Source organism: Simochromis diagramma, unplaced genomic scaffold (genome assembly GCF_900408965.1).
Source record: "Simochromis diagramma unplaced genomic scaffold, fSimDia1.1 OVJJ01000205.1, whole genome shotgun sequence".
NCBI lineage: Eukaryota > Metazoa > Chordata > Actinopteri > Cichliformes > Cichlidae > Simochromis > Simochromis diagramma.
In genome coordinates, this window is record NW_024386782.1 from 2,284,717 (window position 1) to 2,312,358 (window position 27,642).

The 27,642-nt window shown below is 40.5% G+C and overlaps 2 protein-coding genes across 3 annotated transcripts in view; both read left to right on the forward strand.

Moving 5' to 3' along the window:
- The window catches only part of ankrd12 (ankyrin repeat domain 12), a 37,910-nt gene extending 34,146 nt beyond the window's left edge, over nt 1–3,764 (forward strand). For both annotated transcript variants that reach the window (XM_040015957.1, XM_040015967.1), the window contains 4 exons: nt 710–808; nt 995–1,138; nt 1,240–1,335; nt 2,576–3,764. In XM_040015957.1, coding sequence (XP_039871891.1) covers nt 710–808; nt 995–1,138; nt 1,240–1,335; nt 2,576–2,761 — 525 coding nt within the window. In that variant the 3' untranslated portion in view covers nt 2,762–3,764. The remainder of the gene's footprint in view (nt 1–709; nt 809–994; nt 1,139–1,239; nt 1,336–2,575) is intronic.
- Nucleotides 3,765–6,080: 2,316 nt separating this feature from the next.
- On the forward strand, nt 6,081–26,096 carry twsg1a (twisted gastrulation BMP signaling modulator 1a). The gene is made up of 5 exons (XM_040016064.1): nt 6,081–6,600; nt 7,308–7,468; nt 16,721–16,820; nt 22,477–22,737; nt 25,594–26,096. Exons 2-5 carry the CDS (start codon nt 7,343–7,345, stop codon nt 25,773–25,775), a joined length of 669 nt encoding a protein of 222 aa, XP_039871998.1. The 5' UTR covers nt 6,081–6,600; nt 7,308–7,342; the 3' UTR covers nt 25,776–26,096.
- Nucleotides 26,097–27,642: the final 1,546 nt, after the last annotated feature.

The window sequence follows — 27,642 nt, forward strand, 5'->3', positions numbered from 1 at the left end:
AGTGCAAAGAACGGAGCACAATGATGGTTTGATCTCATTATGTTGGCTTCATAACATGATCCATAACTGCAGTTGAATATAAATTTACACTAATCAGGCGGCTCTAATTGATATATTTCTGGGAAGAAAAATCATTTGCTCTCCCTTTCACTGCATGTCAAAGTTAACATTAAATTTCTGTCACATCCTCTATCCCCGTTTTTGGCGGTCGTGTTAATCCGGCACGTTGCACCGCTGCAGCTGTGTTGAAGACAGGGGGGTCAGTCATAGATTATACAGGGGGAGGTTATACATTTTGAAGAGATGAGACTTTGTTGGAAAAGTATTGAAAAGAGAATTAAATCTCATCAGTGAAACAGAAGAGTGACAAAAAGAAGTCTAGTAGTCAGATGAGCTAATGCCAAGGCGAGCCATCCATCCGTCCACAACACAATCATTTATGTTTTCACCCAAACTGTGAGCACGCCATTGATGTCTTGCTGTTAACTGCTCATTTATTAAGGCTCAGAGCCTTAAGCATTTCATCTCCCATGTTTACCAGGACAGCTGATGCTCAGTTTTCTGCATAGACGCACGGCATCACTGCTACACACCAGTACTAAACTTTAAATGATAATATTTTCTCATCTCTCAGATGTCAAACTGCAGTCCTGACCAAGTTTGTAAAAATCTTTCTCCTTTTTTTTTTTTAAACGGTTCGTTTGGACAGATAACTCCTCCTCCGTCATTACCTGAGCAGCTCAAAGAGATGTTCAAACAGCAGGAGGTGGTCCGCATGAAACTACGACTGCAACACAGCATTGAAAGGGTACGTAGTTCTGCTGTTGGAGCTTCGCATTGTTAAATGTCGTCTGTGTTATGCCTGCAGTTATATTAACCATGACTGTGTTTGGTGCTGTGCTACATGTGCTTTCTTAAAAAGATTTGAGTTTCACGCTAACACACAAACGTTGGATTTATGACACTGACTGGATTTCTTTTTTCCTTCTTTAAGGAAAAGCTGATTGTTTCAAACGAGCAGGAGGTCTTACGAGTCCATTACCGGGCAGCAAGAACACTAGCCAATCAGACTCTGCCTTTCAGTGCCTGCACCGTTTTATTGGATGCGGAAGTGTACAACATGCCGCAGGATGTCCAGGTAATTAACACAAGGACATCCATGGGTTTATGTTTTACAGTCCAGTGTTTTTAGTGTATTTTGGGGAGAATTTGAGAGTTTATCATTTGTTTGTCTCATAGAGTGATGATGGCAAAACATCAGTAAGGGACCGATTCAACGCCAGGCAGTTCATGTCGTGGTTACAAGATGTCGACGACAAGTTTGACAAACTAAAGGTGAGCAGTGAATCTGAAATTATAAGGAAATGGTCAGAAATATCATTGCAGGAGATTTTTATGCTATTCCAAAAAATGTAGAAAGAGTTGTTTGCTTGTTTTAGATGGTCTTATTGTCTCATATGTGAATGCTTTTAATCTTTCAGTGATCGTATCCTGCTAGTTGTTGCTTTTTACATCTAAGATGCAGATCTCTGCCTTTCATGCATCTGAGATTTATCTTGTGACATCTTGGCGTCCGTGCTCAGGAAGCCAAGAGGCAGCCAGGAAACTAAGAGAAGGGTTAGGGGTAGCCAGAGAGCAGCGACTTCCAAGTTTAAAGCAAGGGGGATGTTTATAAGTTAATTAATTGCATATGGCTATTCTCTGGAAGGGATGAAAAATAAATGTGCTAAAAGGAACCACCAACTACACTTCCTGACCATTTTATTAGGTACACCTAACTAGCACTGCATTGGAGCCTCGGAACTGCTTTAATTTTTCATGGCACAGATTTAACAAGGTGCCTGAAACATTGCTGAGATTTTAACCCATGTTGACATGATAGCATGACACAGTTGCTGAACATCCATGATGCTCACCGTCCACCATATCCCAAAGGTGCTCTTCTGGATTGAGATCTGGTGACTGGGGAGGTCATCAGAGTACAGTGAACTCATTGTCAATTTTTTTATTTTTTGAGGTTTGTAATATGGCACAAATATGTGGTCATTTGAGTTACTGTTGCCTTCCTATCGGCTCGACGTGGTCTGGCCATTCTCTTCTGACATCAGCAACCCTCAAGGTGTTTGTGTGGTTAAATGTCTGCAGATGGGCAGTTTCTGAAATACTTGTGAATCAACAACCATGCCACAATAACGTCAATCGTCTCACTTCTTCCCCATTCTGATGCTCAGTTTGAACTCCAGCATCTGACCATGTCCGCGTACATAAGTGCACTGAGTTTCTGCCATGTGATTGGTTAACAAGTAGTTGAACAGGTGTACCTGATGAAGCACCCAGGGAAAGTTTCTCTGGTGTCGATCGATGGTACAGTCCAGTTTTTTGTTTTGAATTAAGCGTGGCGGAGAGCGTTTTTGGGTTTAGCAGCAGGGTGGAGAAAAACGTTTCACTTCTCGGTTGGCTTTGTTTTTTCTTCCTACCCTCTCCTCCACCAGTTCCTTCTTGGAGACGGACACTCTTGGTCTAAATGAGAACAGCTGTTGGATGAAGTCACGACCTCTTTTTCTTCCCTCCACAGACGTGTCTTCTGATGAGGCAGCAGCACGAGGCAGCAGCTCTGAACGCAGTGCAGCGCTTGGAGTGGCAGCTCAAGCTGCAGGAGCTGGACCCGGCCACCTACAAGTCCACCAGCATCTTTGAGATCCCCGAGTTCTACATCCCGCTCGTGGAGGTCAACGACGACTTTGACCTGACCCCGATATGAGCTGTAGGACAGACGCGCTTTGCCACAGCGGCAGCTAAATTGCTGACACGAGCGGGCAGCCTGCACAATCGGGGAACAGGAAAGGAAAAAATGTGAAGCACTTATAATGAGGCAGTGATAAAAAAGAGCACTTAAAAAAAAGAGACCATTTTAATTCCAGAGCTCTTAGAGTCCAAAACAGGCCGCCCGCCCACGAGGACGGGGAAGGAAGACCGTCCAGGCAACAGACGTAGCCGGGGAGCCGAGACGAGAAGCAGGGCCAGGCGGTGCAGCGAGAGGAGGCGCCGTGTGGACGACAACACCTCATCAAGCAGGGTCACACAAGTGAAAGATTTCAATTGTTTTCAAACTGAGTGTTCATACATTGTGTACAGACTGTGCTCTTAATTTTTTTTTTTTAACTTATTTTATACATAAATTGTGCATTTGTAAATAGCCATGTAATTATTGTTTTAAACTTGTAAAACAACAACAAAATGATAGATATTTTGATTGTAAACTTGTTCTGTCTGATGTTTTAATGGACCAAAGTTCTTTTCCCCCCCCTTTTTTTTTGATATTGAGTGTCCTCTTTGTTTGTGATGTTGTCGTTGGCTTAAAATCTTAAGCATGTGTTGGCTTCAGTTGCTGCTTTTTTTTTTTTTTTTTTTTCTGTTTTGTTTTTGCTGTTTCTTCCTTCCTCATCTGGACATCCACGCCACAGCTGGTGTTCTTTGACTTTGGCAATTAAATGCTGTGCATGCGTTGCATTGTTTGTACTTTTTTCCTAAAGAGCTGTACTGTGGACTTAATTGTGAGGTTTACTGAAGTGTTCAGACTTTTTTTTTTTTTTTTTTGTTTTTCTTTTTCCCCTTTTTTGCGCCATTGTGTTATGTCCTTATTGTGGCCTCACTCCTCATGTTGTTCATTGTGTCTTGTGCACATTAAAGTCTGTTGTGGCTTCCAAGGAAACAAAAAACAACAAAAAAAAAAAATATCATACTTTTACAGTTTCATTGTGAGATCACAACAAATCCTATTTTTTCAGCATAATGCCTTTTGAACGATAGTTCTAAAAAAGTCTATTTTAATATTTACTTGTTACATGACTTGTAGATATTTGTAATATATAATTGAATAAATTTTATTTGTTGTGAAATTACATTTTTTGTTGGTGTGATTCTTGGTAAAAACCTATTTTCATAGTACAGCCACCTCAGCTGAACACTATTTAGTGGTAGTACTATGTTTAGCCAGTAGATGTCACTGTAAGCAGCGCTGCACCTCCAGCTGTGACTTTATTATTTTTCCTGTTGAAAAACAGATGCAGTAAAATAAAAAATAGCCCCTCGATAAAAGAGCAGTTTTCTTTATATTATTTATTATTTTAATCATGTCCTTATTGTTAAGCACGTTGCTCAGCACTTGCTGTTTTTAAACCACTATATACATAAAGTTGGCTTGGCTTGTGTTATCCTGCTGAGGCAGCCATCAGAAGGTGGGTACATTGTGGTGATAAAAGGGTGACATGATCTGCAACGATACTCCGGCTCTGGCATTAAAACAATGTTTGCGTAAATGTTTCGGATGAATTCATCAGACCAGGCAACATTTTTCCACTCTTGGTGAGTCTGTGTAATGGCCTCAGTTTAGTTAACTGGAGTGGGACCCGGTGTGGTGTTCTGCTGAAGTAACCCATCTGCTTTGACATGTTGTGCATTTAAAGACGCTCCTCTTGGTGTTGGTTTGTCATCTAAAACCCGAAAGTCATGTGACTGGCTTCAAAACAGTTTGAAATGTTACAGCAGTCCTGCTCATAAACGCATGTTTTTAAGCTCAGCTTAAAGCTGAGTTTAAGTTTCCTCCTTTAGCAGATGAAGGTGAAGAGAGTCCCTTGATGTAAAGCTCTGCTGAAGCAAGTAGCTTGGGTGGAACAATGTCAACAAGCTGCTTACACACGATTGCATCAGCATTATTATTCCAGTAAGATGATATTTAAAGGAGTATAATTAACATGATAATACTAGTCCTACTTGGACCATTAATACTGACGAACATAATGTGTTTTAATAGTTTGGTTTTATTTGGCTTCAACAGATTTTATTTGTCACCTCAATCATTCCTGCACATCAATTTTATGAATGAAGGATTTACTGCGGGACCGTTACCTTCGACACCATAAGTTTGATCAGTGTGGAGCTTTTCCACTGCTTTAGTGTGTCTTTAAGGTATATTTATACATAACAGTGAGGAATGATGTGGCACCAACCCTTCCTAAAACATTTTTAACCTGTCCTTGTGTTGCTCTGTCTTCATCTTGTGCGTTCCCCACTTTTTCACATATTCTGGCCCTGAGAAATGCAGTTTCATGCCACAGTATTTTACATACGGCTGGAAAGACAAACTTGAAGCTTGAAGCACAGTTTAGGATATGTAAACACTATGCTACATATAAATTGTCTACTCCGCAATATTTTGGATTCAAATATTATAGTTTTAATCCTTATCAATAATTTTAAAGCCTTGGTTAATTGTTTTTTTTTTTGCAGCTTTTAAAATACAAATCTATTAATATCTTGCTGTGTTATAGGTAAGGGTTTAAAATCATCTGCAACTGTAACAGTAAAGTTACACATATCCGTCAATCAGTAATTATTATTATTTTTTTTTTTATTCATATTTTGGATGGACAGAAACATTACCAAATATACAACTGGAATAATCATACTGTCAGTTCTCTGTCCGTTTCTTAACAACAACCAACAAATAAGGACTAACAGTAACTAAGACAAACAGACAAACAAACAAACAAACAATCAGTAATTATGATTCAATAATATAATGTGTAGGATTCTTAAGAGGGACATTTTGGATGAAAAGTATTTTTACTTTAGGTACATTTTCGTATATTTTGGTTTGGTTATACATCACAAAATAATTCTCTGATTTTTTTTTTTTTACACTTTCTTTGACATATTCATATTCCCTCTGACACCCACAGAACTCATAACAAATGAAAATAAAATAAAATAAACATAAGCAATTGATTAAACTAATCTTGACAACTTTAAAAACCTGACTTTTAGTCCAAAACATAATTTATCACAAATTTAAAGTTAATTAACCTTTGTTAAGATAAAAAATAAAAAAATCCTAAATCCGATTAAAATTTTAATTTGCCTTCCTCCCCTGCAGCTATGGAAGTGGTGGGCAGTTGGGTCTTTGATGAAGTTTCACAAAAAGCCATGTAAACACCTGTGGAGTTAAACGCCCCATCAGAGGGTTTCCGCGGCGGCAACAAATGAGCGAAGGGTGGCGTCGCGGCTGGAAGTCTGATCAGCTTCACGGCTTCAGATGACCTAATGAGCAACCCACAAGGCCACTAATGAGAGTGGAGACACAAAGGGGGTATGTAATTGGGCAGGGGGTGGAGTGAAAAGTAAATACTTCCTTTGTTGTTGGGGGAGAAAGAAAAAGGCAAACATAACCCACCTGCGTTGGAAGAAGCGAATTTTACGCACGACACTTTTACGCACCGACCTCTCAAACTTTGCTCCGGGCTCATATTTACGTTAAAGGTGAGCTGAATGATTCATGCGCGTCACCCGGTGACTGTGTGAGACCCGAGACCCGAGACCCGGTGTTTTCCTGCACAGACGCCGGATAGAAAAGGGAGTGTGTGTGTGCCTTTAAGGCGCCCGACTGCCTGTCGCTTTGTGCTGCGGAGAGACTGACGCCCTCTGGACACAGTGGACACTTGAGCGGCGGCAGAACACCATCCTGGAGAGGTTCAAAGAGAGCACAACCCCAGTCCTCCTTAAAAAAAAAAGGAAAACCTCGAGCTCGTTAACTGCGTTGTGGTAAGTTTGAGACTCTCTAATATCTGCATTTACTCGCTGTTATTTTTTTCTTTTCTTTTTTTGCGCACTCGATTCTCTTGTGGCTGCGTGCGAGTGAGACAAAGTTTTGAGCGGAGCAGGGGAGGGGAAAAAGAGAGGTGAAGAAACGCGTTGAGGACTCGGGGAGCTAATGTTCCTCACATGTTTTCTCTCGCCGTCATGCGAAATGCAACAATGTGCTGCAAGTGTTGAAGTGTAGGAGCGAGATGGGAGAGAGTGTTAAAGCGCGACAAAAATAGAAGGGGGTGAAGAAAGGGGGGAGAAAGGGAGCTGATGTTGCCAGATGTGTGTATGTGTGTGTTGTTGTTGTTGTTGTTCTTAAGTAAAGTAAGCAGTGCTGGCTTTGAATGAGATGTGACGCGAGCGTTTTAGAAAAGTTCAAATTAAGACTTTACAGAAAGGCAAAGCGGTGAGTTCCTGCACACGTGACAGCACATTTGCATCTACTTTAGGATGAAACTTTATTCCTGTGTGTGTGTGTGTGTGTGTGTGTGTGTGTTTAACAGTAGAAGTTAGATGTTAACTCTCACTCAAAATGGAGGAGAGCTCTCCAGTCGAACAGAGCTTCCCTTTCCTCTTTTGGAATTAAACTGTTGTTGTTGTTGTTTGTTTGCCTTAATCCTCCATTCCTGATCCAAGATCCTGTGCTGTGTCTCTCATTGATGTAGGACTTTTCCCAGTGCCTTGCTGGTGAGCCGTCAGGATGAGGCCCGGTGAGCTGATCCTCCCCGCTGTCGCCGTTCTCCTCTTCCTCCTTTCAATATTATCTCTGACCTCCGGCTGCAACAAAGCCCTCTGCGCCAGTGACGTCAGCAAATGTCTCATCCAGGTAAGGGATGCTGAGGTTTTCCCACGCCTCGCGACCTGCGAGCTGCTTTTGGTTTTTGCACCTTAAACGTGGAGCCGAGTCCTGGATGTTTGTGGTGAGGCGGTGTGTGAAAGAACGAGTGTTTGCAAACAGGCTTCGCCTCCCTGAGGTAACTCTGTGGTTGCAGACACATAATCTCAGGTGCACTTAACTCACGAATGTGATGATCTTCTCTGGAGATTAAAGCGGCGAAGTGCAGCCAAGTTCAAGCTTTTCATCCTCCAGGGTTTACAGCTGTTTTGTGTAAACAGGCACAGTTGTGTCTCTTGGCTAAAACACAAGTCAGGAGTTTAAAGCGACAGCAGTAGGTGGACGAGGAGTCCGCTTTTTTGCCGCTTTGCTTCCATAAAAGCAGCAAAACTGTACAGCGGCGCTTCTTTGAGCGGTAGCTGAATTCACTGAGGGGAAATAATGCCTCCGCAGTCGGTCTGTTTTGTGCAAGTTCTTCTCGTAACAGTAAATATTCAACGGCAGCCAAAGTCGAGCCTAAAAATCTGCCAGGATAAGATGAAGATTTGGACCTGGGAGCAACGATGGAATCTGTTGTAAAGAATGCAGATACATTCCCTAGATAATCCTGGAGGCGTCTGAAAGGGAGCGGACCTGTGAAGCTATCCAGCCTTCAGCTGATAGGGAGTTGGATGTCTTTCTTTCATTCTGTTCCGTTTGTTTGTATTTATTTATGTGAGGTTCTTTTAGCTCTGCTTTTAAAAATCTCACATCAAACTCATTCATGCTTGTTGACTTTCTAACATCGCTTCCTTCATGTCACTTTTTTCCTCACACGTTCAGATGAGGGGTTCAGCCCACGCGTTAACACTGATTCCTTCATGAATTCTTGTTTCGAGTTGGTTTTAGAAAGGCCAACTCTTCTCTTGATTTGACTTTCTTTCAGCTGTCAAGCTAGATTTTTGCTTGGCTGCTGTCCTGTAGGTCAGAGCTGTGTGTTTAGCTTTCCTGCCTCTTCCATTACAGTCTTTAAAGTACTGTCATTAACCTCAGTGGCTGTTTCACCTGTTTAACCTCTTGTGAACGTGAGCTGCGGCTCTGTTTTGCACCAGACTCTATTCTTGGAGCACGATGTTTGCAAGTAAAGAGAGGAAGCTGGTGTTGTTGTTGTTTTTCTTTGTTCAAGATTTGGCTTTTAGATTGTTTAGCAGAAAAATTAACGTATCCAACAAAATCCCGAACATATTCTGCTTCCAAAGTTTGTCTTTTCTTGGATTTAGATTTATTTATTTATTTTTAATTTAGCTAAAACAAGACATTTTGAAGGTCTGGCTTTAGTCATGAAGACCAAACTCATTGCTTAATTAAATGAAATAATTAAATGTATGCAGTTTCGAGTTGATTTTAACCACTAATGTGGTTACCATGCAAAAAAAAAAAGCATTGCTGCAGGATTGCAAAATACATCAGTACTACAGCGCAGGCTTTAATGCAAAGGTTCAGGTTTCTGCAATTAATTAAGTTACCAAAAAATCTCCTTGGCATGCTGTGAATCAGAGCCCAGAGGGGTCTAAGCAGCCCTGTGCTCTTCCTCCGTTTTCCTGGTTGGTAATCCAACCTTTCCCCCTTTTGATCACTACGTTGCTTCAAGGAAAACTTTTCGTGCAGCAACTACCAACAGTACAACAAGACATGTAGGACATGGTTAAATGTAAGCCGTGAGCAGTGGGTATGAAAAGAAACAAGACTTAGAGGCAGGAGATGAATCCAAACTGTAGATATCGAAAATGACCATAAATCGCCCTGCAAGATCTTGTCTCATGGGGTGAAGATGATCATGATGGTGGTGGATCAGCCCAGAACTACAAAGGAGGAGCTCGTTGACGGTCTGAAGGCAGTTGGGACCAGAGTCATCAAGAACACTATTGGTTACACACACTACCTTATAATGGACTGAAATCATCACTTCATCAAACTTACAGATTCGTCAGAGGATCGAATACTTATTTCCCACATTGTGTGCAGCTTTAGAAACTGTTACAAGGAATTTCATCTGTGCTGTTTTCACACATGCACCACAGCCCTCAACTTTTCTAAGAGGTACCCGCCGAGGATTTGTATGAGGGCGCGTAAGCATCTGATACAGCCAGAAGAGACGTCCTTTGGTCTTTAAGAGTTTGCTTTGTGTGACTGATGCACTGATGTGAGAGTAGTGCAGGTGATGGTGCGATGAATACAGAGATACTGATATTTTCAGTTGGGGGGGAAAATGTGGCTGAGGCGAAAGGAAACTTAAGAAGGCGTCCCAAACTGATTCTACAAACATCTTCCTGAGTTCATGTGTGAAAACGCCTCAGGAAAATTGAGAAATCCTCACGTGAATCACTGTAGCCAGGAAATTCCTGGATTTTGTTGTTTTGCAAAGGTCTTAAATTGCTAAGTGATCTAAAAACAGTTGAGGAAAAATGAGTTCTCTTCCAAAAATCTTCAGAGGAAATGCAGCCTCTCGTGGCTTTTTTTCTTTTCTTTTTTTTAAAGCTTACTTCTTTTTGGATTAAACTCCTAAATAAATCCCTTCTTCCTGGCTTGAGTTTCCCCAGAACATTTGAGGCCCTCTATTTGTTCTTTACTTCCAGGTGGCTTGTTTCGCCTGATGAATCACTGCTCCGGACAACAGCTCTGTAGCTTCCGCGACCCCGTCGACACCAACTCGCTAGCTGTCAGAGGCGAGAGCGATTTATGTGTGTGCGCGCCGTGAAGGAGAAACTTTTCTGCCTCTCCAGCCCCTCTGTAGACGCTCCATGTTGCTTGTGATTAGTGGGATTTGCTGTCCGACGCTCACTTTTGCGCTCTGCTGCCATCTCAAGTCATTTGTCTTGAATTCCCTAAACCCCCACCAAGGGGTGGGGAAACATGAGAGCAGGAGGTCGAAGAGGAGGGAGGGGAGGTTAAGGTCAGGAGGAGGTGTGTGTGTGCGTCTGTGTGGAGAGAAACCTACAGTTTTGAGTCTAAGATGTGTGCAAAACTTCACAATCCAGCTCTGTCCAGGACTCTGCACACCAGGCTGTTTAGCAGGGTGGGGCAGCAGATTTCAAAGCTGAAACACAATAGCGGTCGCTCGGTGGGACGAGCGCATACTCACTTTCCCTCCAGAGCCCTTTTGTCTCGCTGCAGCCGGGCTTTTGACTGATTGCAGCGGTTTCCACTTGAGAGCAAGGGTAGCCTAATAAGAGCTCTTTAAGCCGTTAAGATAACCTCATCCACCTCAGTGGGGAAATTGTTGTTAGTAGGGTTGCAACTACCGCTTGTTCTGATTAGTCTGTCCATTCGTTTTCCAGCTGTTTCCCAACAGCGTCAGGCAGAGGTGAAGGAGGTTCCTCGAGCCCAAAGCGATGTCTTCAAGCTTCTTTTGTCAAACAATATGGTGAAAAAGCAAAGAGGTTGAATTTACTATCACAGGAGATGAAGAGTTTAAGAGGCTTAGGCAAGTAAATCTTTAGTGTTTTTACTCGGTGAATGACTTTCAAAATTTATTCCATTTTATTGTTTTCTGGTAATTAAAAGCTGAAACTTTTGGCCCTTCTGTCCTGTCATTGTTCTTGATAAAGCTGTTTTTGTATGCTGTTAAATTTATATGAAATCTGCTTTAGGGTGATACCAGCCAAGAAAGAGAACTTGAAAAGAAAATAAATGGGACGAGACCTTGTTTCTTTTTTGTTTTCCTTCAGTAAAAAGAATGGAAACTCTACTTTTGGATGTAGTTATATTTTAACACTAACAGACTAATTATGTCTGTGCGTTAGCTATAAAGGTAGAGCCAGAAGACAAATTGCTTGTCTCAGAATAAAGTCTGAAAGGCAGAAGTGGCTGTGTCCAAATCAGTTTGCATGTTAGCTCATTTTTTTCAGCCTTCACTTTTTTTAATGACCTGTAATTTAAAGAATAAATCCAGTGTCGTATCACACAGTAATGAGGTCTGAGTGCAGGCCTTACAGATGCCATCTTTGAGCTGTTTCTCCAGACGGCCATCCCGTCCACTGTGATATTGTGCAGCAGATTAAGGCTCTTACATGTACAGATGGATTTAAGAAGTTGCCATTTCCAAAGACGAACTGTATTTTATGTCGTCTTCTTTTTCTTTGTGCTGTTGCTGGTGTCCTTCAAACCACTGGTGCTCTGGGAGAGAATACATTTATAAAGATTGTAGCTATAAATCTGAGTCTAGCTTGATGTTGGTTTAGACAAATGATAATAAAGGGCCATTACGTAACCTTCACACTTACTGGATGATGAGGTTGTGCTCACAGATGCTAGGTGCTGCCTCTCAGCGGGCTTCTAGAAGTCAGCTGGTTGAGACAAAGTCGGTTTTTGTTAATATGTCCCATCTTCATGTGGGTGCTAAATGGAATTAAATAAAGTAAAAGGGAAAAAAATGTTTGAAGTGAATTGTGGTTTCTACTCCCGTAAATACCCAAAACAAAAACACGGAGCTCTAACTTGGTCTTTGCACATAGCAAAGATTGTAAAAACAGAGAGGTGCTTATTTTAAAGCTAGCTCCCTCTAAGCTTGAGCTCATTCTTAACAAATATAAGGTAATTAACATCACTTCTTAAATTCTTACCCCTAAACATGTGAGCAAGTTTTCCACAAAACACTCCTGAAGCGAAGGCCGGCTGGAAATCTGACGTGTAGATTTGCAGCCGGCCTTCCTTAAGTTTTGAAATGTAAGCTAATCAGTTATTTTAGTTTTAGCTTTATATTTGACACTTCCCTCCTGTTTTGCCTACATCTTCATAATAAATAAGCAAATTTACTAGTAACTATAAATTAAGCTAATGAAAAGCATTCTTGCTTTAGTGCCATACGTCACATAAACACATGGTTCTTAGATAAGATTCACTAAAACGTTTCTTCAAAAGAAAAGGTGATTATGTACTGTTATGTATTTTTTTTTTATTTTTTTAAGTGGATCCAGCTAAAGTAGCAGTTAGTAGGCAGTTAGCCGTTACTGTTTTAAAGCCAGGCTAAATGCAGGTCTATGAGTCTCCTCCATCCTTTTTAAAAAAATAAAATAAAATTAATTTCTATTTTTATACGTTTTGCCTGATTTAAGGCTGCATGTTTTCTTCCCAGGAGCAGCTGTTTAGTTTTTCATAATTTCACCCTTGAGAGTCATAATTACTCATGGGATCTGATGTTGATCAGAGGTTTGGGGATTGAGAGGCCAGTGATTAAGTGAGCTCTGTGTGTTTCTTGCAATCCCTCGATGGTGAGTCACTGAAGAGAGACTGTCTATGTGTAAAACATGGTTTCTGCAAAACTGCAAAGGAGACTCGGGAAGAAAGGAGTCATGGAGGGAGCAGCCCTGTCCTGTTCTCCAGGTGTTTTCTTCTCCCTCCCTCCTTCTGTTCCTCCCCCATCCCAGTGACCTTGACATGGAGGAATGTGCTCCCTATTTAGTGTCATGGGGGAACAGGAGGGAGGAAGAGGAGCTCCTCTGGCACTCTCACTTGCTTTTTAAGCCCACCAACTGCGCTTTTTTTAGTTTTGTGTCGTTTTAACTCTAAACGCAAACTGCACTGCAGCACAGGAGTGCTGTTTCCATGTGTTTGTACAGGAGGTATTGCATCAGCAGTGGTTTCATGTTTTTGGATGTTTGCAGAAACTTGTAGCTTCCATCTAAGAGAAAGAAAGGGGGGGGAAGGCATCGTGAGCAGTTGAGCTCAAGCCTGTGTGTGTGAGAGGCCTCTGTATGAGATCATGTCATACAAAGACTTTTATATTTTCTTTCTTATTTGCACAGCTGTTGTTTTTATTATAGTTTTTTGTGTACTTTAATAAATGCTTTAGATTTCACTTCATGTACCAATATGAGGACCTGAGCTGTGAAAGTCTTTCAGGACTCTGGTCTGGAAAAGACTTAAGACTTTAAAGGATAGTTCCAGTTTGAATGTTTTGGACATTCAAAAACATCCACATGAATGTTTTTGAATGTTTGTCTGTTTCATGGAAACTCTCTCATCACTGTACAGATATGTAGAAAATGAGTGGGACAGGAAAAAAAACACAAGATCTTTGCACACATTCAACTTTTAATAATTGTTCATTTTGTTGTTTGTTTGTTAGTTTGTTTAGTTTTTTTAAGTCACTGAAAATTGCACTTCTTGAAAATTTTTCAAGATTTTTTGGCATTTACCTGCAGACAAGCAAACCAGAGATTTTTGTCTTGCAAGGTCAAATGTGTGTGCTGTTATCTATCTTGTTGAAATCAGTGTGCACTGTGTGTTATTGTTTGTAGGCTTCTGATTGGCCTGCATGGTTTGGGCTGTATCATCACCTGTTGCTTTAGCAGGTTTTTTTTTTTTGTTCATTTTCTTTTCTTTTTTTTTTTTTTCTTTTCTTTTTTTAAATTTCCTAAAGCAAAAGATTTATTTCCTCTTAGAAGTTAACCTGGATCTTTTCCTTGTTAGCAAACATGAAAACCACTTTAATCCTCCTCCGCCTCCTCCTCCTCCTCTGTGAGAATTTGGCAAAACCTTCCTAACAGGCAGAAAAATGAGTCTTAATAATTGTCCTCAGAAAGTCTGTGGGCCAACCTGGATGTCACCAGCGAGCATGTTCAATATCCAATTCTCCTTTAAGTGTTAACTCTCATCTGATGGGCTGGATTTGATCTTGTGGATTTCATTAGGATTGGTAGTTTCTGTAGAAAAACTTCTTTGGGGATTAGGGACTACATGAGAAGTGGAATTTATAGTTCCACTATAATCAAGAGAAGGGAGATGATGCTCTCTACAGCTGGCGTCTCTAAAATTGGTCAGCTTGCATAACAATAATGGCACTACTGCAGGAAAAAGGGTTATTTTTGCCCTAAAGTCAAAAAGAAGACATAACTGACTAGCGCTGTTCGATATAACGATATATATCGGATGACTATATAAAAACATCTATCGTTTCATTTTACGCTTTTGTGGTGTCGTAAAATAAACTGTTTACGGCAATATTTTTTTTCATCGTTTTGATGGTCACTGTAGTGGCTATATTAATTTCTTAAAGTTCTCTCTTTCTCTTATATTTAATATAACCACACAACTGACGGACAAGCCTGTTTTTTATGGGTTGTGGTTAGCAACAACGATGGTAAAACCATCACGTGTCCGCTTGTTTATGTTCCATATAAACCTTTCACAATAAAGCTCAAGATGCTTTTGAGACTTTTTCAAAATAAACTGAATCACGTGAAAGAGTATGCGGGGAAAAAAAATAAAAAATAAAAAGCAGAAATATCCTTAGTTTTAGTATTTGTTTGAATATAAAATAATTTCTTACCACTTACAGATGAGACATTGATGGTGTGTTTGAGCTTTGAGATCTCAACAAAACTGTGAGTCAACTGCTTTTGGTGAAGTGGGCTTTTTTGTGTGTTTGTTTTTTTTGTTTTTGTTTTTATCACAGATTTTCCTAAATTTTGCCGCTGACACGTCCTCCATGCTGTAAAAATTTTAAAAGGCTAAAAGCAACACTTTTTTTTTTTTTTTTTTTTAATGATAAAATATGAACAGAAATCCAAAAAAACAAAATAAAACAAACCCATCAAATTAGAAAATGCTGAACCATGGTAACCACTGTTATTGATTACATTAAGTAAATTGTTAACATGTGGCTACATGATGACTACAAGTACAAACATCATCAACATAATTAGCTACTTTATTGTGAATCAGTTGAATTCTTGGTTTAGTAAACCAAAGTTGTAACAAAGTGCAGTTTTTCTTTAAAGAACGTGTCAAATATTTAACTCGATCATAAACCGAGACCTGTGATGTGAAAGTGTGGATTAACATGTCCGGACCTGCTGCGGTCATGAAAGGAAATGCCGTTTTTTTTTTTTTTTTTTTTTTTTTTTTTCTCAGTTATTCGAGTCTGCGGTGACGTCTCGCATTCTTCGATGAATGCCACACGCAGAGCGCAGTCTTGTAATGGCCTGTATGGGCCCTGTAATGTTTTAATGGCACGTCTGCTGTTTGAGCAGCGTGTTTGCTGTGATTTGAAGCTTCTGCTGCACCTGTCAGACACCTCCGCATCAAATTCATCAGGACTGAGATGAGTTTAGTAGTCAGGTTTTGTTAAGCGGTGTTTAATGCCTACAGTCCTGTGAAAACGAGGTACACCCCACGATTCAATGGCTTGTAGAGCTACTAAATAAATAACTATATTGTGTATGACTTTATCAGACTGCTGCATCACTGTTGAGGAATTCTTCTTTACGGCATTGCTTCAGTGCGTGTAGGGTGAGGTCCAGACTGGGCTGTAGAATCTTTTCTTTTTCAGCCTGTTGTAGATTTGCTGCTGTGTTTGGAACCAGAGATGTTTGGAGAGAGAAGGAAGACAGGACAAAAGACATGCTGTGGAAGAGAGACATAGATTAATAACAAGTATGATTCAATGCAGAGAGGTCTATTAATACATAGTGAGTGAGAAAGACTACTGAAGAAGACATACAGAATGCATTGACTAGAGTCATATTTGACTGTAGAAAACTTCCATATACACAGGAGTTTGAATGAGGTGTTTGTGCATTCAGGTCAAACATCTCCACTTTGGGCTCATCTGTCTAAAGGACATTGTCCCAGAATTGTTGTTCAGAAGACGCTTTGCAAACAAAAGCCGTGCTGCCTTGTTCTTTTAAGAGAGAAGAGGCTTCATCCTCCAACCTTTCCAAACAAGCCATATTTGTTCAGTCATACTTTCATTGTCACTAACTTTAATATTAGACATCCTAACCAAAGCCTGTACAGTCTGCGGTGATGTCTGTATTGGACACAGTGGACATCAAAGTCACTCTGCTGGACAAACTACGTGACGACACTGTTCCACATAAGCGTGCCATTCTGCATTATAATGTGTCAGTCGACATCTCACGTCTGTGGCTGGCATTATTGCTGCCATTCCTCCATCATGGACAAAGTGTGTTTGTGGTGTATAGCAAAGGAAACATTTCGGTTGGTCGTGGTTAAATTTGTTCATTTCCATGTTTTACCTTCATAAAATATAGTTTCCAGTTTGTGCACAGGTCTCTGTAATGGTTTGCTTCTATGCTCGCTGTCCACACTCTTTATCTCAGTGGAAAAAATTACTGATGTGTAGCAAGTATGCTTGTACAACCAGTAGCATAATAATCAGGACAGTACTATCCAGTGTTTTTGCAACGAGTCACGAGCTGTTTCTGCTTTACTGATGCACGTTTGTGTTTTCTCCTGCAGGAGCTGTGCCAGTGTCGTCCGTCTGATGGGAACTGCTCCTGCTGTAAAGAGTGCATGCTGTGCCTGGGGAATCTTTGGGAGGAGTGCTGCGACTGCGTGGGTGAGTGCAGGGGACTCCGTTTTTATTAGCAACGCATTTTAAAGCTGACAGAAAGTTGGTCCGTATTGTTTTAGGTTTGGAGAACTTCACTGTTAGTTCAGGCTTCTGCACACTGAGCAGGTTGGTGATGTCTGCTGAGCTCGACATGTGCGTAAGACATTAGTGTCAGCAGCGATGGATGTGTGTACCGCAGTGCTGAATTTGTTGTGAAGTTTTGTTTACAAGGATTTATTTCCATCGGTAACCAGCGACGCAAGACTGAAGTGCAAACACAAACACGCACACATACAGCACCACGTCACATCAGCGTTTTTGTTTTGTCCTTCTGAACTGTATGACTCAACTTGAATCACCTCATCGCTCACTCTACACTCAAAAAAGGTGACATGAAAGCGCTGCCGTCCCCTCCTCCGTCAGAGAGAAATGGGGTGAGACACCAGGCCCAAGGTCTCCTGCTTTTTTTTTTTGCTTTTTTTTTCTTTTTTTTTTTTTTGCTGCCTTTTCTGAAGCATAGTTTTTGTTTGTTTTTCCTCCATGTTGAGGAAAAACATGGACAAATGGCTAATCGTGCATCTTTCACCACTGATTCAGGTTTAACATGAGGCTTTGGGAGCTATACACAGTCCTGATACTGGACTCCGTTGTGAATCCTGCCTATGTTCAGAGGGTGACATAGGGAAAAGTACCCATAACAATGAGAATACATGGCTTTAAGGCCAGCTCCAGACAGAGCTTGTTTCAGTCAGAAGTATTACACAAGTTCCTCTGTGTTTGGAAAAATGACTCTGTCCTCTTTATAGATCAGATTGACTTGAAGAAAATGTGGTGAGAACTGTGCAGGCTTCTTCTGAAACATTCATGGTGTGATGTGAAGCAGTGTGTGAAGGAGGAAGCAAAATTTGATGAAGTGTCGTGGCATAGAAGCAGAGCCTGTGTCATGCTTAGTTTATGCTACCCCGATTGTTTCGATTTATGGAGGGATTTGTCCACGGAGAGGGGTTTTCAAACCATGTAAATATGCTCCCGACAGTCGTCCAAAATCCATGCTGCATGGTGCTTGACATGGATGAGTGTGTTCGTTGCTGATCGGTTGATGAGTAGGCGGGGACAGGGAAGGTAGCAAAAAGGAAGAAGTTCAAAAAAATAACACAAATTTCCCCAAATCATCTTCGTGTGCTAGAAGTTTACTATTCTCTGCACCTGATGGACCCACAGCAACCTAATCTGACCACAGGCGTGCTCTGCAGGTAGCCATGCAGTCCCAGGCTGCCCACACTGCCATTGGTGAACCATAATTTCCCCATAAAGATGAGCTGAGCTCATCAGGGAACCCAGAGGCTAGCCTATTAGCTCAATCGTTTAGCTTGCGTGCACCAAACATTAGTTACGAATGTAGATGATTCCAAAGATCTCAAGAGCTAAATCATTGTCAGATGATCATCAGTGGTTCCAAGATTGCATTTTGTCAAATGAAATCCCAGTTTTGTTGTAAGAAACCCTGACGACTTGTCACAGCAAGTGTTAAACTCCCCCCAGATATTTTGACTCGTAAGGTAGTTCAAATAATTCTGACAATGATCTGTATCCATACCTGAACGTGCCAGTTGAAGTCTCATCTCTGAGCTCTTTCTCCCAGTAAAAGCCCGAGAGCTCTGCTGTAATGCGCTCGACAGCTGAGAAGCACACAGGTTTAAACCGCTGCAGTTTTCTCAGGGTGTTGCTGCTGTGATACCAGAGTGTGAGGTGAGCAGAGCCAGATATCAAACGTGTCTCGGCCTCCGTGCGGAGAGGACGACTGTTTATCAGAGCACAGGAAATTAAAGTAGCACTTCCACATATGGACAGAAGTCTCGAGGTGCTCCCGAAGATCAAAGGATGAAGAGGCCCCGAAGGGACAGCGAGGCCGAGCTGCTTAAACGAACTCTTGACTTTTGGTTAAAACTGTAACTCACTTCAAAGCAGCAGGGGTGGTTTGAAAACCAGACTTAAAGGCAGATTGGTAAAAAACAAGAGAAACAGTGAGCAGAGTCAAAGTTTAAGAGCCTGACTCGGAGCTGTTAAAGCTATCCCACCTCCGCTACATGGCTGCACGACATCCAGACTGTACGAGGTTTTTGTTGTTTTTTTTAAAGCTGTAATTTAGCTGTGCATCTCATTATTCTCATTTTGTGTGTTTGACTCTCGCAGGTATTTTTGTGTCACTCTCACTGTTTTGTGTCCTTTTTGTATTTTATCTTGTAGTTGTTTGTGTCTGTTCTGACTTTCTTGCTTATTTTATTTCTTTGTGATGTTTTTGCCTCTTGTTTTGTGGTTGGACTGTTCCTCTTTAAAGCTGCTTTGCACATTCTTTTCTGTGTCCTTGATAATTTGTGCATTTGTGTGTGTTCTGCTTTCTATTTTGCATCTCTCGTTTGATATTTCTTTGTTTCTGTCTCTGGTGGTTTTGCGGCTCCCCCTAATGCTTTTATATTTGTTTGTTTTGTAATTCTGTATGCAGCTTAGCATGTGGATTTGGCTTATTTTGCACTTCTTTTGGTTTTTATTTATTTACTTATTTATTTGGTGGAGGTTGTTTAACCCCACCCCCAAAATCCCTTCCTGTGGAGGGTGCCTGCATCTGTTAAGAATTTTATCCGTAGCCATTTTCACACGCTGCACTTGCATAGATTGAAACGCTCTTAATAACCTTCCAGATCCCACAAAGTCTGCGTGGCGTAGGAGACTCCCTCATCTAAATAAAACAGATTTCCAGAAGCGATAACACTCGCGCACACACTGTTGGTTTAACGTGTTGAAGCTGTGTGCTACGTGTGAGAGAGGACACCTGTTGACACGTCTCGATTCCCCTCACGCTGTTTGGAGTTTGTGCGAGAACGCAAGCACGAGGTTTGAGCTCTCGCCCTCCTAAACCAGTCTTCTCTCAGATCGGCTCCGGCAGACAGATATTGCTTCACGTGCTGACAAGGAAGCTTTATTAAAGCTCTTTCATGTGGAACACGAACACAAGAATCTGACACTGAGCTCTGAACTCCATCCTGCTGCTCCTGCTGCTGCTGCACAGATGTTACGTGCCGTTTTCCTCCCGGACAGGCCTTTTACAATACACCGAGGATGGCTTTTAGCTTTGAGCAAGTTTATACTCCTCATTTATGTTTTTGCTTTTCCTCCTTGCCGCTACCCTTATGTCTACTTTAAGTAAGTTTTCACTCTAAACACGCTCCCTGTGCCAAATTCCATCTACTTTGAAGTGTGTGTCTGAGAGCCGTTAGAGCGGCCGAGTGGAGGGGAGAGGACGGTTTATATTTTAGAGGAGGGAGGGAGGGAGGGAGGACATGGAGGGAGGACCCATGTGTACATTTTATCGAAAACAGCTGTTCTGGCTCTGCTTTTAGCATCAGTTTTGTAATCCAATTCCTCTGTCAAACTCCGTTCTCCATAAAATGATTTAGTCATTAACTATAATTCACTTTGACTCATTTGAAGGCTTAGGAAGATCATATCTTGATGTGGGGACTTTGTCGAGTGATTACTACTGTATCTGGAAATTAAATGAAGTGTTAAAAAGGCCTTAATTGAGACGAGACGTTTTTGACAGTGGTGTGGTTTTACAGAACGGCCCTTTGTGAGTTGCTGTGTCTGTGTGTGTTCGACCGTTTAGCCTTTAAACCAGTCTTTGTATTTAAGATTTAACTGGATAATTCAAGACTGTAAAGGGGGAAAAATGTCTTAATGCTCAAAAATGCATATCTATTTTTGACATTACCTCACTCAGTTTTTCAAGTAGATTTGCGACCCACAGTCACGTCCTTGGTGATATATCTGAATAAAAATGCCATAAAATGTTTACTCTTCACTTGAATCGCACAGTTCTCAGTGAGTAGGTTTACACAGAGCCTAATTTTCTAATTGTTCATTAAAAGACTGTAAATTATAAAAGAAGAGGGTAAGTTGTAGGATTTTTAATTTTCTTAATTATGATCTAACATTTTTCTTAAGATCAAACATCAAAATATTAGACTTGGATTTTTATTTGCTTTTTTTTTTCTTAATGAGGGAAATTATTGTGGATTAGTGAAGGAGACAAACGTGTGTGTGTGTGTGTGTGTGTCTTGAGGAAATCAAAGGTAATCGTTTCTCAGGTGTGAGGCAGCGGGAATCTGACAAGGTTTCTTTTTCACAAGACAAATGAACTGAGGCTACTTCCACACGTACACTGGTATTTCTTTTTGTTTGTTTTTTAAGTGGGGATTTTGTTGTTTGTCTTAAATATCTACAATATCAAGGGCTGTCGAGCGTGCCGAGGCAGCAGGTAGTGATGTGTCGAAATGTTGTCTAATCAGAAAGCTGCAAACGCCACTATTTTGTTGTACGTGTACAAAGACTAGAGCTAAAAAAAAAAAATATGATCCACAGTGTGACATCAAAAAAAGATATAAAGAAAAACACCTTTGATGTTGCAAGATGATCTTTTTCCTTTTTCTCATGTAAATGCAGAAATTGAGTTCATCCGTAAATTAATTTGTGGACTAGACCAAAAATTGACTAGACCAGAGAAAGTTTACTAAAATATTTACTTGCACTTGTGCACAGGACCTGAGAACTTAAGAAAAGAAATCACGTTGTTGCCTCTCAGGTGTTTTGGAATGGTCATGATTCTCAACTTTATTAAAAAAGTAGAAGTTTTATAGGAATGAAAGCATGAAATAAATTTGGGGGAAACCCACGGAAACCTCAGTCTTGGCTGTTCGTACGTAGGATTAAAAGTCCTCCGTGCTGCTGTGTAGGACTGATAACAGTCACCAGAAAGCGTTTAACTTCCTGGAGACTTACCCCTGTGAGTGTATCAGTCAGATTTCAGTAAAACAAGATGAATTTGTCCTGAGGACTGACTGTGAGCCTCCTCGACTTCTCACCAGATTTGAATTCTTATTCATTTGTGCAAAAGAGCTGACCAGTGACAAGAAAACCTCACACATTAAAATAACCTGTGATTGTGATGGATCATGAGCCGGCCCGTTCCTTCACTGCTGTTCTAGTTTACTGCTTCTGTCTCTTTTTCTTTTTTCTTAAACTGTGTGAAAGTCTGCTGCTTTACGCTGTAGTTACACTGAAATAAACATGATCTCAAAGATTTCACGAGTTTTGCAACTATACAAAAGCCTCCATCAGAGAATTGTTGATCACAGCAAACACTGTATCATGTAAACTAATAAACCTGATTCCTTCCAGGCTACTGAGTGTAGTAAATGACTAGCATAAGGTCTAAAATTTGAATGATTTCAGTTAAAAACAAAACAAATGGCTCTGCATGTAACTGAATCCAATGAATACAATTGGACAACGTAAAAAATTGAGGGAAAAATTCTTTATATGTAAATTAATGGTCTTTGTGCCCTATTTTCCAAGTTTCATTGTTATTCTGGATAATCCAGTAACTCCAATAACTGTTACTTTTATATGAATTAATAAAACCTGACAGTGATGTCTATGGATTATCCAGAGAAGTGGGGAAATTGCCTCGTGAGCGTCAGTTATTTAGCTGCATTGTGTTGGTGAAGTCAGAGTTTCAATCAAACAAGACTTCCAGCAGTTTCTGCTTTCTGAGATTATTCCTGTGACCTGATCCTTCACTGTGCTCTCACTGTTTTCACATCAGGGATGTGTAACCCAAAGAACTACAGCGACACTCCAGCCACGTCCAAGAGCACCGTGGAGGAGCTGCAAAATCCCATCCCCTCGCTGTTCCGCGCCCTCACGGAAGGCGACGTGCAGATCAACATGATGGTCGTGTCCTTCCCCGTCTCAGAGGAGCTGTCGCATCACGAGAACCTGGTTTCCTTCCTGGAGACGCTCAACAGCCAGCACGAGAACGTGACCGTGCCTGGCAACAGCATCCACGGCAGCCTCGACAGTCAAGGTAACGCCGCTGCGTTAGCGTGGAAAAGTACCTGTTCACACTTTACTACATTGAGGTGTGATCATCAAGTTTGAAGGAAAGCGTATTTCTGTCACTGAGGCCAAAAAAAAAATAAATAATTAATTGGGGGGGGGAACTATTGCAATCCAATCAAAATTTGGGCTTATTATTATGTCAAAATTTTAAGTTGGAAATCCAAAAATTTCAACTTTATAATGAAAACTTTTGAGTTATTTTCTCACAATTTTGGTAAGTTTTTTTTTTTTTTTTTTTTTCCCCCCCCCCTCGATTGGCGGAGGTTTGTTTCATCCTTAGAATGAAAGTGTGTATTGTTTTGGGGTTTTTTTTGTGTCACTTCTTTGATCAATAGAGGGTCCTCATTAATGCTTCTCAGCTGAATAGACTCGTGAATGGGCGTCAGGTCAATTACACGAATACTTCAAGTACAGTTTTGCCGTAATGTTTTATGTTGCTTTAATCATGTGTTTCGGCGTGCTTAAAAGCAAACTTTTACTGGCTTTTCACAGATGATTGATAAGTTGCTAATGTAATAAAAGAGAATAAAAATAACTAACTTAAAGCACATAAAGAGAAGTACATTTAGAACATAAAAAGGGCAAAAAAGGAATAAAGTTATGCCAGTTACTGTAGATTAAAAAGACAAAACATGAAAGTATATTTTTTATCTAATAATCAGTAAGTCCTAGTGAGTGAATAACATAAAGCAGCAGATTTAAACAGTCAAAAAAAAATGAATTGGAATAAAACGACAGTGTAGCAACACCGAGATAAAGAAATGTGTATAAATTATGTTTCAGAGATGGGTTTTAAAAGTTTAATGCTTCCAGCTGCTCTTTAGTTCTTTGTAACTGGCTCGTTCTTTTAATGTGAAGTTTAAATGCTGTGTGCGCACCGATGTATCAGCAATCTAGTCTGATGACTCGTCCTCGGGGGGGGAACGGCGTGTTTTGTTTGCTTGTTTCTGTGGCCGGCGGATATCCAGGCCAAGACTTCCTCTTCTGTCTGCAAATTGTTGTTTACAAAAGCAGATAACTTTAAAAAATGACTTTTTGACAGATGCAATCTGTCAGTCTCCCTGCACACAGACGACTTACCTGCATGCAAGCAAAGCCCGCTCAAATATGATTGGTCAGTAGAACCAGTTCATTCAGTAAAACTTGGACTAGGAAATCGAAGCGTGTCCAGTAATAAAACTTTTTGTCATGCCTACAGATGTTCGTATATTAATATACAGCTTTCTGATCATAGAGATTCATGCTCACGTAAGAAAATCTATGCTCTAAGAAAGATTCATAATCGATACAATTGTTGGTTTTAATAAAGTAAAAGATTTGCGTCGTTGTTTCAGTGTTCGGGATCTTTCAGGGCAGTTACTTTAACACATGTGGCCACAGTGGTGCTAAAACAATAAGCTGAATCACTGATCAATAATAAAATCAAAAACAAAGCAAGCTTGTGCAAGAACATTAATTATATGAGGTAAAACAAAAGACTTGCACATTTAAAGTTCAGTAAATAATTCCTCTGCTTTACGTCTGTAATATTTTTCTTTATGGTGTGATGGACCACCAGGTGGCTCCAGGGGAAGTGAGAGGGTGATGTTTTGGCGCTTTGAATGTTCAGTTGTGTAAAGCTGTGATTAAAGTCGGAGTAAAATATTGGGATCTCTCATGTTGTCTTGACTTACCTCCACAATGGCATCTTTGATATTCTAATAAGGGGTTATGTGGTGAGAAGCTACGTTGAGTCATCATGGGTAATTTGGGGCTTTTGAAGATTTCTTTAAGCTGTTCTTTTATTCCAGGGTCGAACGATTGTGCAGCATAAATCTTGACTTTAAAAAAACAAGTTTGAATTTACTTTTGGATTTTCAGGGTCAAAAGTATTCATACACTCAAATATTTGAATAAGCGGTGATGAATATTCTAGAATGGCTCTGGCTCATGGCAAAGGTCTGTTAACTTCTTGTTATTAATCATGGTTGACTGCTACTACTACGCTTTGCCAGCAGAAAAAGGTTTTCACAGCACTCATCGGACTGACGATACCGGGATCTGCACAGAGTTCCTTGTACTTTCAATCCTTGTTAAAGTCGTTAAAGATGTATGCTGTCCAATCATTCTCCCCTGGAAAGAGAAGGGTTCAAAGGAATGATTAAAAGCCTAAAATTACCATGACATTCATGCCTGAGATGAGTGTATGTAAACCTCTGACCACAAATGTACATCAGCGAAACCACCGTATTCCACAGAAATTGTAACTAATGATGAGAAGCCACATGGTCCACTAAAAGCAGTCAGTCTTTTCCTAAATGTGCCGTCTCATATTGCTTTACGTTTTTGAATGGCTCACACAAAACACAAGCCTTACTGCCATTTAATTTTTCCTTTGTTCCCATCGTCTCCTTGTTTTTTTTTTCACATTTAGGCTCACTCACTGAGGGTAATAAAATGTGACCTGACGAGTCAAAGTCTTGAACTGTGACCAGTTTCGGTTGGATCAGACTTTTGCATCATTACAGCAGGACTGTGCTGCCAGAAGATCTCCAGCTAAGGGAATTGGAAGTGTTACGTTGCCATTTTTATTTGAATTTGAGGCCATTTTGGCTCTCAACCTCTATTGCTTTATTTGCTATAAAGCAATAATGAAAGCAATCCCTCAGAGCTGAGCTGTTAACTCATTAAGCTCACCAGAACACACAATCCTACTTGACGCAGCAATTTGACCTCAGCTTTTAAGGAAAAGCAGGAAATTGAGGGTTAAAGGTTTAGTTTTTTCTCTTTACTGGATCTGTGACTCACACCATCATCTTTGCGTGTTGTTCTTTAATTTCAGAGAGCATGTGCACTGTGGTCTACTTTGACGACTGCGTGTCCATTCGTCAGTGTAAACTATACTGTGAGTCAATGGGAGGATCCAAGTACCGCTGGTTTCACAACGCCTGCTGCCAGTGCATCGGTCCGGAGTGCGTGGACTACGGCAGCAAGCTTGTGAAGTGCATGAACTGTCTCTTCTGAAGTGCGGGCACATATTGGTACCAAATGCTTGCCCCATACCGCAGGACTGGGGACAGAGGAAACTATGACTGTTATGTGCTAGCATTCCTCAGTTACCTTGTAAAATGCCCCCTGCAGCCCTCCTCCTACCCCTGCAAACTTTTATTCTGCTGTTTTTGTTTCACTGTATATTTTTAGATGGGTTTTTTTTTATTTTTTTATAGCATTTTCTTTTCTTTTTTTTTTTTTTTTTTTTTACTAGAGTTGTATATGAATAATGTATTTTTACAATTATGGTCCGCTAAATCTCATGCCAAATAAAGATACGTTTTGGTGACTGTTTCCGTCTCTAAGAAAGTCTTTCATTATATATTCTGGGGAGGGGGGGAAAAAAATGTGTGAAAAGCTTATGGCATGAGTGAAATGGTAAATATTTGTCTTCCTAGTTGCCTGTCTCCAGCTCTTCTGTTGCCCAAGTCAGGAAACGCATCATTTCCTGGGGAAACAAAGTTGTTATTATACCATTCTGGTCCACAGGTGTTCCACTGCTCACCGACCGTCTCATGCAAGCAATGGTGTGGGGAGGGTGGGTGGAGAAGGGAACATTTACCGATGCCAATCTCTCACCGCCACACACAAATGCTCTTTGTAATGCCAGTACATTTTCAAAAGGCAGCAGGGTGCCCTATCACTGATTGTGTTCCCAATTGGCATGCAACAGCAGTTTGCACAGACTCCTCCACCGGCCGACACAATGAAACCTTGTTTGTCTTTTTTTATTTTTTTTTTTAATATTGAATCACGACCTCATTTCACCACTGCAGCTGTGTGGTTTGGAGCCGACAGTGCCAACAAAGATCATCAGAGGGATAATGTGTTTCATATGTGAGGATGACCACCAGTCTTCTGGGTCCGACCGCAGCGCTCGGGGAAAGTACACATGATTGAGAATAGCATGTGGTTTCACCAAATTTAGATTCTAGTTGCTTTTTAAAAACAGTTTGACAGTTTCTCTTGTACACTGGCTTGAATAGCAGTGAACTTGTGGCTAAGATCAAAACGATACCACAGCCTAAACATACGCCATTAGTTCCAGACTGTTTTCAGCCAGGAAACCTATAAAGAAAATACATTTGTGGTAGGATCTCCAAATAAATGAAGCACCCACTTCTACCAACTACTAGGTGTATTTTTACCACCTACTTTGCCAGAGTGTTGCTAACAGACTATATATAAAAAATGAAGTAGCTTCTGGATGTTGGCAGACATGCCTTAAAATTGCATTAATCCTTATATTGAAGTCTATGAAAATGGTGTGACTTCTGACTTGATACAAGAAATGAGTAAATGCTTTAATGGTGAGTTTATGGTCTCCATGACTGGTTTGGAGTCTTAATGAATATAAATTAATGTTTCTTTTATAAATTATTACTTTAATCTGTAATTCAGGGGATTGAAAAAAAGTTTTGCAATAAACATTTAGGAATTTTTGCACGCATTCTAATCCTTTTCCGACACTCAACAGTAATTAATTAGCAGTTTCATGGCCAGATTATGTCTGCACCCTTGTTTAAAAAATGCAAACAGATGTGTCATTGTCCAAACACCTATGGACATAACTGTAGCACAGCAGTGTGTGAACCGCTGGGATAGGTTCTGTGCTGCATTCAGGAAAAGCAAAAGCAGATGGAAGATTAAGGAAAAAGAAGAGATGCTTTAAAATAACCTGTGACTGAGACGAAGGCTGTGACTGCTCTTTGGAAGTTACAGTAACAGCAAACTTGCTGAGGAAAAATATGTGTTAGTCAAGGCATATATATATGTATGTGTGTATGTACTTGTGGTTATCTTTTTTTTTTTTTGTGTATTGATGTAAGTTTCAGTTCTA